Below are 12,500 nucleotides of genomic sequence, written 5' to 3'. Positions count from 1 at the left end.
GACCAGCTAGTAGTCGTTTATTGTAGTCTACTAGTCTATGTGGTACTGGTTCTGCGTGGTGTCTCTAATGGTCTGTCTAGCACTGGTTCTGCATGGTGTCTCTACTGGTCTATCTGGTACTGGTTCTGGACTGGTTTCTTATGTTCTGCGCTACAAAGAACATGGAGGCTGAACCGGTAGCTGAGACAGATGGTGCCGCGCCTGTGTGTGTGTGTGTGTGTGTGTGTGTGTGTGTGTGTGTGTGTGTGTGTGTGTGTGTCTGTCTGTGTGCGCGCCTGCCCGCCTCTGTGTGTGTGTGTGTGTGTGTGTGTGTGTGTTGGCATGAGGCGCATGTGTTGGAGCATATCTATGTGTGAATCTCTGCATGTTTGCTTCAAGGCTGGATACAGAGTCAGTGTGTGTGGGCATGTCCGTGTGTGTGTGTGTGTGGGCATGTGCGTGCATGTATGTGTGTTTGTGTGTGTGTGTGTGTGTGTGTGTGTGTGCGTGTGTGTGTGCGTGAGTGAGTGAGTTCCGGTGTGTGTGTGTGTGCTTGCGTCCATGAGTGTGTGTCTGTTTGTCTTTAATCTCTGCTCTACAAAGATGGCTCGACCACAATCAATACAGACTGTTGTTCTTCAACACGGTCCTTCTCTACTTTACCCCTGCTCCTTCCTCCCAGAATGGGAGGGAGGGGAGAGATAGGGAGGGAGACAGAGAGGGAGGAGGGAGGGAGGGAGACAGAGAGGGCGGAAGACAGAGAGGGAGGGAGACAGAGAGGGAGGGAGGGAGACAGAGGGAGGGCGGGAGGGAGGGAGACAGAGACGGAGGGAGACAGAGAGGGAGGGAGGGTGGGAGACAGAGGGAGGGCAGGAGGGAGGGAGGGAGGGAGGGAGAGAGGGATGAAGGGAGAGAGGGAGGGAGGGAGGGAGACAGAGAGAGAGGGAGGGAGGAAGGGAGACAGAGAGGGAGGAAAACAGAGAGGGAGGGAGTGAGACAGAGGAGGGAGACAGAGAGGAGGGAGACATAGAGGGAGGGTGGGAGGGAGACAGAGGGAGGGCGGGAGGGAGAGAGGGAGGGAAGAGACCCACCTGAGTTTACATCACATCACATTACATTAAGTTACAGAATTACAGAACATTACAGAATTACAGAACATTTCATTACCGTACATTACATTACCGTACATTACATCACAGTACAATACAGTACAACACATTACAGTACATTACATCACAGTACAATACAGTACAACACATTACAGTACATTACATTTACATGAAGGAGCAGGTCTGGGTTCGGGCTTCGTTCTTCCTTCAGTCTGTGAGTCAAACATTCTGCTGACCTAATGAGGCCCCAATCCTCTCCCCCTGTATCCTCCCTCTCCGCAGTACCATGGAAACGACCTTTGACACCACGGTAACCACGGAGGTCAACGGGCGGGGCGGGGCCACGCGGCCCTCTCCCATGGCCTGGCGCCTCGGCCAATCACAGACCCCGCGGCTCCAGGCGAGCGACGCCCCCTCGCCTACCGGCGGCTACACGGCGCCGCGGGCAACTGCCCCCACGGGCCGCTACAGCGGACAGGCCGACGCCCCCAGGTCAGTTGGCCACACCCCCATGTCAGTGTGACACGCCCCCAGGTCACTAGGCAGACACCCCAGGTCAGTGGGCGATGCCCCTATGTTACTAGGCCGACGCCCCCAGGTCAGTGGCCAAAGCCCCCATGTCCTCCACATCAACCCACACCTCCGCTCAGAACCTCCTCCCACACCTCTATATCCACCTCCACCCAAACCAACACCCCACACCTCGGGTCTCTACGTCACCTCTCTTTCAACATGAGACTCCATTAACCAGAGTCAGTGGGCGAGCGACAGCTAGGAGCAACAGGAGCAATGCGGGGAGAGAGAGCAGGCTAGCTGAGTTATCATGCTAATTAGCACAGTGCTAATTAGTCCATGTTTGATCATCTGCGACTGATTAGCAGCTAGCGGCGCAACCGACGCCTGCTAAGCTACTGAATGTCAACACTCCCTCACACACACACACACAAATGCAAACACACACCCACACTCATTTCTATAGTATTTATACAGCATTTTAGCTTCCAGTGCCGTTGAAAACATGCCTGCTCTAACTGCCGATGTCTTGGCCCCCCCGGTATATCTGCGTCATTTAAGCGTAATATTACTATTGACAGGTTTATGACTAAATGGCGTGTTAGTATAATAGAAGAGGTGTGTTCATCAGGTACCTGTCGGACGGGGGTCTCCCTCTGTACGGGCGGGGCGGGGGCCGGGGCGCAGACCCCCCCTCCTCCAGAGAGGTCTCGTCGCGGACCACTAAGGACCTGCAGACAGACCTGGACAGGTGAGCCCACCTGCCCTAACGAGGAAACCAATTAAGAATCCAATTGGTCCGCCTGGGTTCGAGGGCGGATTGATGATGTCACACTTTGACAAGGTGATGAGGAGGTGAGAGAAGAGGGGAGAGGAGAGGAGAGTTGCCGTACTGTAGACTTCTTTGGAAAGGGGTTAGAAGGTTTCTGTGACTCCCAGTACGATCCTCAAGTGGACATGAGGTCATGTGTTGCTGGGCTCTGATTGGTTGGGCTCTGATTGGTGTGTTGAAGTGTCAACACAGTGCTAATGTCACGAGAGGTTGTTCACAGCAACCATTTTGTGAAAGGTTGGAGGCTAATCCCAAAAACATTTCTGTTTTGAACAAGAATGTCAGTCAGTCTGTCACCGAGGTGTCGGGGGAGCGTGTGTGCGTGTATGTGGGTGTGTGTGTGAGTGTGTGTGTGTGAGTGTGTGTGTCTGTGTGTGTGTGCGTGTGTGGCTGTGAGTCTGAGTCTGAATCTTAGTGTGAGTGTGCGTGCGTGTGTGTGTGAGTGTCAGTCTGACTGTGATTGTGTGAGGCGTCAAACAGGCCCAGACACCCAGAGGGCTAGCGCGCGTGGGGGGGGGGGGGGGTCAGAATATAACACGCCTGTCGTTCAGGTCAGCTGTGACCCGTGTGTCAGACTCCATGCCCCAACGCATTCAAATTCACACACACACACACACACACACACACACACACACACACACACACACACACACACACACACACAACTTTCAAGATGTTTTCATGTGTATCCTTGCATAACCCAACCATGCCATGATTTTAGATATGGCTAAAATCCTTGAGAGGAAATACAGTGAGAGAGGGGGGGTAGAGAGGGGGAGAGGGGGGGAGAGAGCTAAAAGCAGGGTGTATTACTTATTCATGCGGAGAACAGAGGATTGTGTCCATGACAAAACAGACAGGGACCAACGAGCAAGGCAGCCGTTCTGTTGGGAGCTTTTACAGAGAACAGACTTTAACCTTCACTCACTGTGTAAGAAGGACTCTATTAGACCCATTATAAACCCATCGGTCATCCATCACCTTCCTGGGAGCTGTCTGGAAACCCGCTGAAATGTTCTCCATGTTATTGCCCGTACATTTCATTGAGTTATTTAGCAAGCAGACTTTTTATCCAGTGTGACTCACAGTTAGGCAGAGACCTTCAGTCGGAGCTCCACGAGCGAGGTTACATCTGCAGAGCGTGTAGAGCAGCCAATGGCAGCAGGAATCAGAAACACAAGCTTAGTGTCTTCAGTCATGTATGGCGTGACTCGGATAAGCGCCCAAGTTTCTTCTGTCTCCCTGGCAACCGGTCCTCGCCCAAGGTCTCCTCCTCTGCGTGATGGAGCGAGGGTCTCCTCAGCACCTCAGCGGTGTGTGTGTCTTCCTAGATCCCTCCTGTTCCTCCCATACCTGATTCTCTCCTCAGACCCCCGGGCGCGTCAGGTGCCCCATCTCGAGACTGCTCTGGGGGTCCGAGATGGGACTTGTTTAGGGGGAAAGGTCTGAATCGACCCACCCTGCTCGTTGGACTGGAGGAGGACTGTGGTCGTGCTGGGCAGCTCCCAGTGTAAGACTTTGGCTGTAGTGGGTCGTTCTTTCAAGACATTTTATTCACAGTGTTGCAGTGTCAGCGTGTAATCGTCATCCTCCATGACTTCTTGATGGGATTGGAAAGGAGCAAGACATCATGGTCAGCTGAGTGTGGAGTGGAGCTGGGTTTCTGAGGGTTGGAGGTGTTGGTTTTACAGGGCATATCCCAGTGGCTCCCAGTCAAACAATAATCATACTGGTCCAACTCTTGTGGCCACTCCCACGAGTCCCTCCACCAATCAGACGGCAGGGTTTATGTAACACAGCCCCTTCCCTCAAGATGCCTCATGAATAATGTCTCTCCTCCATTCACCTATTATGCATGAGGTCACTTCCTGTTTTTGGTCCACTCAGCATTCTCCTCCTCAGCATCTTCCTCCTCTGGGCGATGACCTCACCCTCCTGCTGACTGCTGATTGGTTGATTCATATTCCATAGAGCTCTCTGTCTGAAGCAGAGAAGGGGGGGAGGAGGGGGGAGGAGGAGGAGGAGAGCATTGTGAGGAGAAGATATTGCATCTTTCTTTCATTTTGCTTTCCGTCTCCGTCTTGAATCAACTAGAGATCTGGTCTCCAAGCTGCATTCTGGTGAGACAGACACACACACACACACACACACACACACACACACACACACACAGATACACACACACACACACACACACACATACACACACACACACACACACACACACACACACACACACACACACACACACACACACACGCACACACTGCACAAACAAAAACATACAAATATACACTATGTTTTGACACATGTGTGCATATATTTGCTTTAAGTGCAAATTCTTCCTTGTTTTGTGCTAATGAAGTTCTGACAACTTGGAGGGGGGCGAGGGGGGGGGGGAGAGGAGAGGACAGAAGCCATCATGTTGTCTTAACTATCACTTTTACATTTTGAAAGGTTAGATTCCATAAAGCTTTTGACTGGAACCTGTGTGCGCGTGTGCGTGTGCGTGTGTGTGTGTGTGTGTGTGTGTGTGTGTGTGTCTGTGTGTCTGTGTGTCTCTCTGTAGATGTCTGGTGGTTAATGATTGTCAGTTGTCATGGTAACTCTCCGTGTCAATGCCCACCCTCACCTTGGGCTTTAAGATGAAGATTGTTCCACTGGTTTCCTCTGGTGAAACAGTAGTCAGGTTCTAACTGCTCCTTGTCTCGATTGTTAACATAGATTCTGAGAACGGAAATCAGGGGAGAGGAAATCAAATTGAATTAGATGTTAAAACTTTGTATTTTATGTTTCCATTCAAACAACAGATATTACGATGGAAACACTCAATTCAGGCTCTGACTGAAACTAAATACTGTTTCATCTTCTACTTGAAGTTGAAATATTCTGGTGGAGTAATATTACTGTGCTCATGTTTTTTTGTTCATATATTGGCATAATCATTGTTATGTTAGTGTTGTCTCCGTCCAGGATGTTTGGGCTAGGTGTCCTTGTTATGAAATAGCTTATCAAAGAGAAGATGCATCACTACACAGATAAAAGATCTCTCACTAAACACAAATATAAATCCATCCTTTCAGATCCTGTGGATGTTATCTTAAGATGATCCTTCAAGTCACTGATTACACTGATGCTCTCTGAGTCTGATGGGACCAGGTCTGGTTGGGTCTGGAGGGATCAGGTCTGGTTGGGTCTGGAGGGACCAGGTCTGGACTGACCGGGTCTGGAGGGACCAGGTCTGGTAGAGTCTGGAGGGATCAGGTCTGGTAGAGTCTGGAGGGATCAGGTCTGGTTGGGTCTGGAGGGATCAGGTCTGGACTGACCGGGTCTGGAGGGACCAGGTCTGGTAGAGTCTGGAGGGATCAGGTCTGGTAGAGTCTGGAGGGATCAGGTCTGGTTGGGTCTGGAGGGACCAGGTCTGGACTGACCGGGTCTGGAGGGACCAGGTCTGGTTGGGTCTGGAGGGACCAGGTCTGGAGGGACCAGGTCTAGAGGGACCAGGCCTGGAGGGACCAGGTCTAGAGGGACCAGGTCTGGTTGGGTCTGAGGGCCTAGTTGGTCTGAGGAAACAAGCAGGCTGAATATTTCATGACATCATGTGTGGCTGAGTGGAGCCCAACGCTCCTCAGAGAGACTGAGGCTCCGCCCAGCAGACGCCAGAGACGGAGTCAGCTCTCAGTAAAACCTCTTGGACCCAGCTTCCATGGTTTGGATCCAGATCCATGGTTTACATCCAGCTCATTGTTTAGATCCAGCTTCCATGGTGTAGATCCAGCTTCCATGGTGTAGATCCAGCTTCCATGGTTTAGATCCAGCTCCATGGTTAAGATCCAGTTTAGACCACGGTCTTCTCCTGGTTACACTGGGAGCTCTCTAGTCTTCTAAAGTCTTCTACTGGTGGACACCTGGAGCTGCCCAGTACAACCAAAGTCTTCTACTGGTTCTACTGGAAGCTGCCCACTACAACCACAGTCTTCTACTGGCTCTACTGGAAGCTGCCCAGTACAACCACAGTCTTTTACTCGTTTTACTGAGAGCTGCCCAGTACAACCACAGTCTTCTACTGGTTCACACTCCGAGCTCTCCAGTACAACCTCAGTCTTTGACTGGTTTAACTGGGAGCTGGCCAGTACATTGAATAAAATATCTGTTGCTGTCTAACTAAAACATGTACACATACAGCATATAAACCTGTCCAAGTTGAGTTGAGTTAAATACCAGTACAGGTCTGGGCTGCCGTTAGCTCAGACCTCCAGTGGGTTCAGCGAGGCCCAGACGGAGCAGAGCAGCCCAGGTGCACCGCCTCGTGTCTGCTCCACCGCCTCCTCCGCCTCTCCTCCTCCGCCTCTCCTCCTCCGCCAGCTCCTAACGAGCTAATAATAGAGCTCCTCTTCGCTCCGTCCAGACGGGTGCTGGGAACAGACCAGCGAGAAGAGGAGAGGAGCCGGAGCTTCGTTGGTTATTCAAGACGTTGTTACATCACAGGCTGCTGCCACTGGGGTGGACGGGTTCAGAGCCCCTCCCCTCCCCTCCTCCCCTGCCCCCCCCCCCCCCACCGGGGGGACATGTTGACGGTTGCCGTGACGATCTTCCCCCCCAAAGGGGCTGAGCCTCGGGAAACTGATGAAACATTTAGAGGATTACAGTCAGGCAGTGTCCCGGACGCCCCAGCCGCCAGGGGATCCCCGGGGATGTTGTCAGAACAGAGTCGGGTCAGGCTGGATCGACCCTCTTGCACATGGGCACGTCGTCATCTGAAGAGATCTGAAGAGATCTGCGTATTGAACCGCCATAGGTCCAATGGATCTCTTTGTGACATCTCAGGTTGTGCTCTGAGTCTTGAGGCTAAGTCTCTTAGAGGCTGAGTCTCCTAGAGGCTGAGCCACTCAGGGTGTGTGCTGCAGACGTTCTCTCTGTGAAGGCATCCCTCTGCCGCTCTGACAGGCGTTCCCAGTGAATAATTGTCTCTTTGTGGGCACGCCAGCCCTCCCTCTAAGCCTCTAATTAACCAGACGCGTGGTGGAGGAGTTCCATGGAGGGAAAGGAGCCTGAAGCCATGTTTAGAGTGGAACACGTGGAACGGCGTTCCCTGGCTGGTGGCTGGCCATGGCTGCAGGGAGCGTGCTAATCCTGTTAGCCACGCCGTACGCTAATGACTCTCCATTCAGAGCAGAGAGGAGATTTGCGCTATTGTTTTTGGCGGAGACAACCGCAGGAAGAGGAGGTGTGTGTATTACAGCGAGGGGGGGGGGGGGGGGGGGGGGGGGAACGGAGGGGAGCTGAGATAAGAGCAGGCCTTTAAATGAGTCGTCGGGTTCTGTCCCGGGTACTGAGAGCTCACTATCATCAGAGCCGCTGAGCATCAGTCAGAGACACACAGAGCTTCACCGGCAGGGCGGATTGGCCCTCGCTTCCAGAACCTTCCAGACAGACAGGATGGGGAGGAGGGCGAGGAGTGAAGAGGGGGGAGGGGGGTGAGGAGGAGTGAGGAGGGTAGAGGAGGTGAGAGGAAGAGGGAGGAGGAGGGGGGGAGAGGGGTGAAGAGGAGGGGAGGAGGAGGGGGGAAGAGGGCCTAGCTCTGGCCTCTCTCTCAGGAGCATCCCTCTGACAGCAGCATCCCGTCGTCAGGGCGGACTGCCGCTTGCTTCCAGAACCTTCCACACAGACAGGAAGGAGAGGAGGGGGGAGGAGGAGGAGAAGGGGGGCAGAGGAGGAGGAGGGTGGAGGAGGAGGGGGAGGGGGAGGAGGAGTGAGGAGGGGAGGAGGAGGGGGGAGGAGGGCCTGGCTCTGGCCTCTCTCTCAGGAGCATCCCTCTGACAGCAGCATCCCGTCGTCAAGGTGACCCGCACCGCGGACTCTGTCACCGCGGTGCAGAGCATGACTTCTTCACTTTGTGGTGCATTCTGGGAAAGTCGCTGGGGACCTGCTGTCAAATAGTGTGAGAGCGAGGGAGGGAGAGAGAGAGAGGGTGAGAGAGACAGGGAGAGAGAGAGAGAGAGAGAGAGAGAGAAAGGGAGAGAAAGAGAAAAAGAGACAGAGAACGGTAAAGGGGGATGAAGAGAGAGAGGTGGAGAGAGAAGAGGAAGGAGAGGGAGGGGGAGAGAGAAAGAGAGGGGAAGTGAGAGAACCAAGAGGTTTGAGTACAGAACAGAGGAAGTAAGGGTGATTGATGTGGAGGTTTGTCTGTAACAGCCTGTTGAGAGAAGACATCCTCACAGCGCCTTCTCTCGTGTGCTTCAAAGTAAGAGTACTCCTCGCAGCCATGCTTCAAAGTAAGAGTCCCCCCTCACAGCCGTTGTTTGTTAGAAATCGATCCTTCCTCCTGTTCCTTTGTTTACCCTCTGGAGGTCACCATGGAAACCAGGGATAGAGAACAACTTCCATAATAGAATGGACGTTACAGAGATAGTTGTCTGGGCAACAGGTGTGACTAGCAAGTCCAACTTCTTATCATCAGGCGATCATAATCGCCTGATGGTACGGCTCTGACAACACCATCACCTCCACCTCCATCACCTCCAATACCTCCACCTCTAATACCTCCACCTCTAATACCTCCACCACCATCACCTCCACCTCCATCACCTCCAATACCTCCACCTCTAATACCTCCACCTCCATCACCTCCAATACCTCCACCTCTAATACCTCCACCTCCATCACCTCCAATACCTCCACCTCTAATACCTCCACCTCTAATACCTCCACCACCATCACCTCCACCTCCATCACCTCCAATACCTCCACCTCCAATACCTCCACCTCTAATACCTCCACCACCATCACCTCCACCTCCAATACCTCCACCTCTAATACCTCCACCTCCATCACCTCCAATACCTCCACCTCTAATACCTCCACCTCCATCACCTCCAATACCTCCACCTCTAATACCTCCACCACCATCACCTCCACCTCCATCACCTCCAATACCTCCACCTCTAATACCTCCACCACCATCACCTCCACCTCCATAGATACAAATATTGATATAATATACATACTTATACCTACTGTATATACACTTATTTATACAAAGTGTTTCCATAGTTACTTGAGGAGCCGAATGGTTGATACTAGGAGGCGACCAGTGAGCTGATGAGCAGGGTGTTAAGGGGACAGTGAATCTATTGATCTGCTCAACAAACTTTAAGAGATCAATAAAAAGTAATTATCTTTTATTACTTCTGAACCAGGGGGACATAAGTCCTACACGCACACGCACACACACACACACACACACACACACACACACACACACACACATTCACGCGTCAATTAGACTCCTCCTGTTCTAGAGTGATCTCCTGTTCTAGAGTGATCTCCTGCTCCAGAGTGATCTCCTGCTCTAGAGTGATTTCCTTCTAATCTAAAATGATCTCTTCCGAGTTGTAATGACATTAGTTGTCTGTCTTTCTCTCTCTCTCTCTCTCTCTCTGTCTCTCTCTCTCTCTCTCTAGTTGGGACGACAGTAGTTCTGTGAGCAGCGGTCTGAGTGACACGTTGGACAACGTCAGCACAGACGACTTGAACGCCGCCTACTCTTCCTCAGCCTGCTCCTCTGCCTCACGCAAGAACAAGGCAGCCCAGGTAACACACACACACACACACACACACACACACACACACACACACACACACACACACACACACACACACACACACACACTCAGAATGTTGAGCTCAGTTGGATCAGAACCTCTTTGTATTATTAAGTAGAAAATTATTCTCGCCTCTTATCTCTTCTCCTCCCCTCCTCCTCCTCCTCCTCCCTCCCCTACCCCTCATCTCTATTTCCTCCTCCCCCTCCTCTTCCTGTGTCTCTCCTCCTCATCCTCATCCTCCTCCTCCTCCTCTCTCTCCCTTCTCCGCCTCCTCCCCCACTTCCTCCCCCTCACCTCCTTCTCCTCCACCCCTACCCCTCTTCCCCCTCCTCCTCTCTCTCCTCCCCCTCCTCCTCCTCCAGGCCCACAGGGGGCGCTCTTCCCGTCATGCAGGAGGTGAGCAGGAGGTGAACAGCAGCTGGGCGGGAGCGGAGGACCTGAAGAAGGTGGACGAGGAGGAGCAGGACCCGGCCATGGACCCCTCAGGCACCTCCTCGCGGTGGAAGTCTACCTCCACCTCCACCTCCTCCACCTCCTCACAGCAGCAGCAGCCCCAGTATGAGGATGTGGTCCAGAAGAGTGGGGGGGCCGGGGGGAGTCAGGGGACCCAGACCGGCTCCTTGAGGAGAGGCATGGGGGCCCAGGTCGGCATCAGCCCCCCCCGGACCAAGACCTCCTCCTCCTCCTCCTCTGCACCCCTTAAGTCACCTGGTAGGACCACAAACACTCCTCCTCCTGCTCCTCCTTCTGCTCCTCTTTCTGCTCCTCCTCCTCTCTCTACCCCTCCTCCCTGTCCTAAACCTGACTATTGATCAGTTCAGACCTGACTATTGATCAGTTCAGACCTGAGTATTGATCAGTTCAGACCTGAGTATTGATCAGTTCAGACCTGAGAATTGATCAGTTTAGACCTTAGAGGTCATGTTACAGGATAGAGGTTGTGTTAAGGTAAGTGTTAAGAGTTAGGGTTTGTCTTCAGGTTAGGGTTCGTGTTAGGGTCAGGGGTTGTGTTAGGGGTCGTGTCAGGGTTAGGGTTCGTGTTAGGGTCAGGGGTCATGTCAGAGGTCGTGTCAGGGTCAGGGGTCGTGTTAGGGTCATGGGTCATGTCAGAGGTTGTGTCAGGGTCAGGGGTCGTGTTAGGGTCAGGGGTCATGTCAGAGGTCATGTCAGGGTCAGGGGTCGTGTTAAGGTCAGGGGTCAAGGGGGATCCTCACCCCCTGCCATTGTGTCTCGTCTCCCCAGGTAAGACGGACGACGTGAAGGCGTCTGAGAAGGTCAAAACGCCCTCCAAGACCCCGGCCGCGCTGCAGCGCTCGCCGTCGGACGCCGGGAAGGGCAGCGGGGACGAGGGGAAGAAGCCCCCCACCGGCACCACGCGGACCGCCCCCGCCCCCGCCCCCACCCCCACCCCCACCGCCTCCTTCGGCTACAAGAAGCACCCCCTGATCACCAGCGGCTCGGCCACGCTGGGCAAGCTGCCACGCTCGGCGGCCGGCCAGACGGACCCCTCCTCCGCCGGGGGCCGCAAGACCAGCCTGGACGGCTCCGGGGAGCCCCAGGACGAGGGCCTCCTGCTGGGCTGCAGCGCCGCCAGGATGCCCCTCCAGTACCGCTCGCTGCCCCGCCCCGCCAAGTCCTCCTCCGGGGGAGGGGGAGGGGGAGGGGGGAGGGGCGTCGCCATGGAGACCAGCGCCAAGACGACCACGTCGGCGTCGGCGTCAGCGTCGTCGGCGTCGGGGGGGCAGAGCAAGCGGCGGGACGCGGGGGGGAAGGGTGGGGCCACCCTGAACCAGACGGACAAGGAGAAGGTGGCGGGCGGGGCGGACCCCCCCACGGACCCCGGGGCCCCCCGGTCCAGCCCCACCGCCGGCTCCGCGGGGGGCCAGTCGGGTCTGAGGCAGCCAGGCTCCAAGTACCCCGACATCGCCTCGCCCACCTTCCGCAGGTCAGGACACACGCCCCTCCATGCCTTTATAAGGGCATCCTACTTCCTGTCTGTCTCTGACCTTATATGGTCATCCTACTTCCTGTCTGTCTCTGACCTTATATGGTCATCCTACTTCCTGTCTGTCTCTGACCGGATATGGTCATCATACTTCCTGTCTGTCTCTGGCCGGATATGGTCATCCTACTTCCTGTCTGTCTCTGACCGGATATGGTCATCATACTTCTTGTTTGTCTCTGAACACTGAGATGATGTGAGATAACCTGTAGCTGAGATCAGAGCAGATCAGCTCAAAGTAGATTCAAAAGGTGCTGAGATGAATTGAGGAGAGGAAGAGTAATTAAATGAGATTAAATGAGATTGTCATAATCGTTAGAGAAGCTCTCCATCACTGGACAGTGGAATTACAACGTAGAATTTCCCCTTGGGGATCAATAAAAGTATCTATCTATCTTTCTATCCATCAGAAGCTCCCGTTCTCGTTAGAGTCTAGGGTGAGTGTGAGAGAGATGGAT

The 12,500-nt window shown here is 53.8% G+C and overlaps 1 protein-coding gene across 1 annotated transcript in view; it reads left to right on the top strand.

The window, feature by feature from the left end:
* Positions 1–12,500, top strand: part of LOC311367647 (neuron navigator 3-like) — a 59,947-nt gene that overhangs the window by 29,218 nt on the left and 18,229 nt on the right. Inside the window, 5 exon segments of the mRNA XM_084486460.1 lie at positions 1,371–1,580; positions 2,233–2,352; positions 9,897–10,026; positions 10,403–10,751; positions 11,283–11,985. Of these exon segments, the coding sequence (XP_084342586.1) occupies positions 1,371–1,580; positions 2,233–2,352; positions 9,897–10,026; positions 10,403–10,751; positions 11,283–11,985 (1,512 nt within the window).

The sequence above is a fragment of the Micromesistius poutassou genome (genome assembly GCF_964030765.1).
Source record: "Micromesistius poutassou genome assembly, chromosome: 22".
Taxonomy (NCBI): domain Eukaryota; kingdom Metazoa; phylum Chordata; class Actinopteri; order Gadiformes; family Gadidae; genus Micromesistius; species Micromesistius poutassou.
The sequence above is the reverse complement of the archived record's forward strand: the minus strand, read 5'-3'. Positions and strand labels throughout refer to the sequence as shown.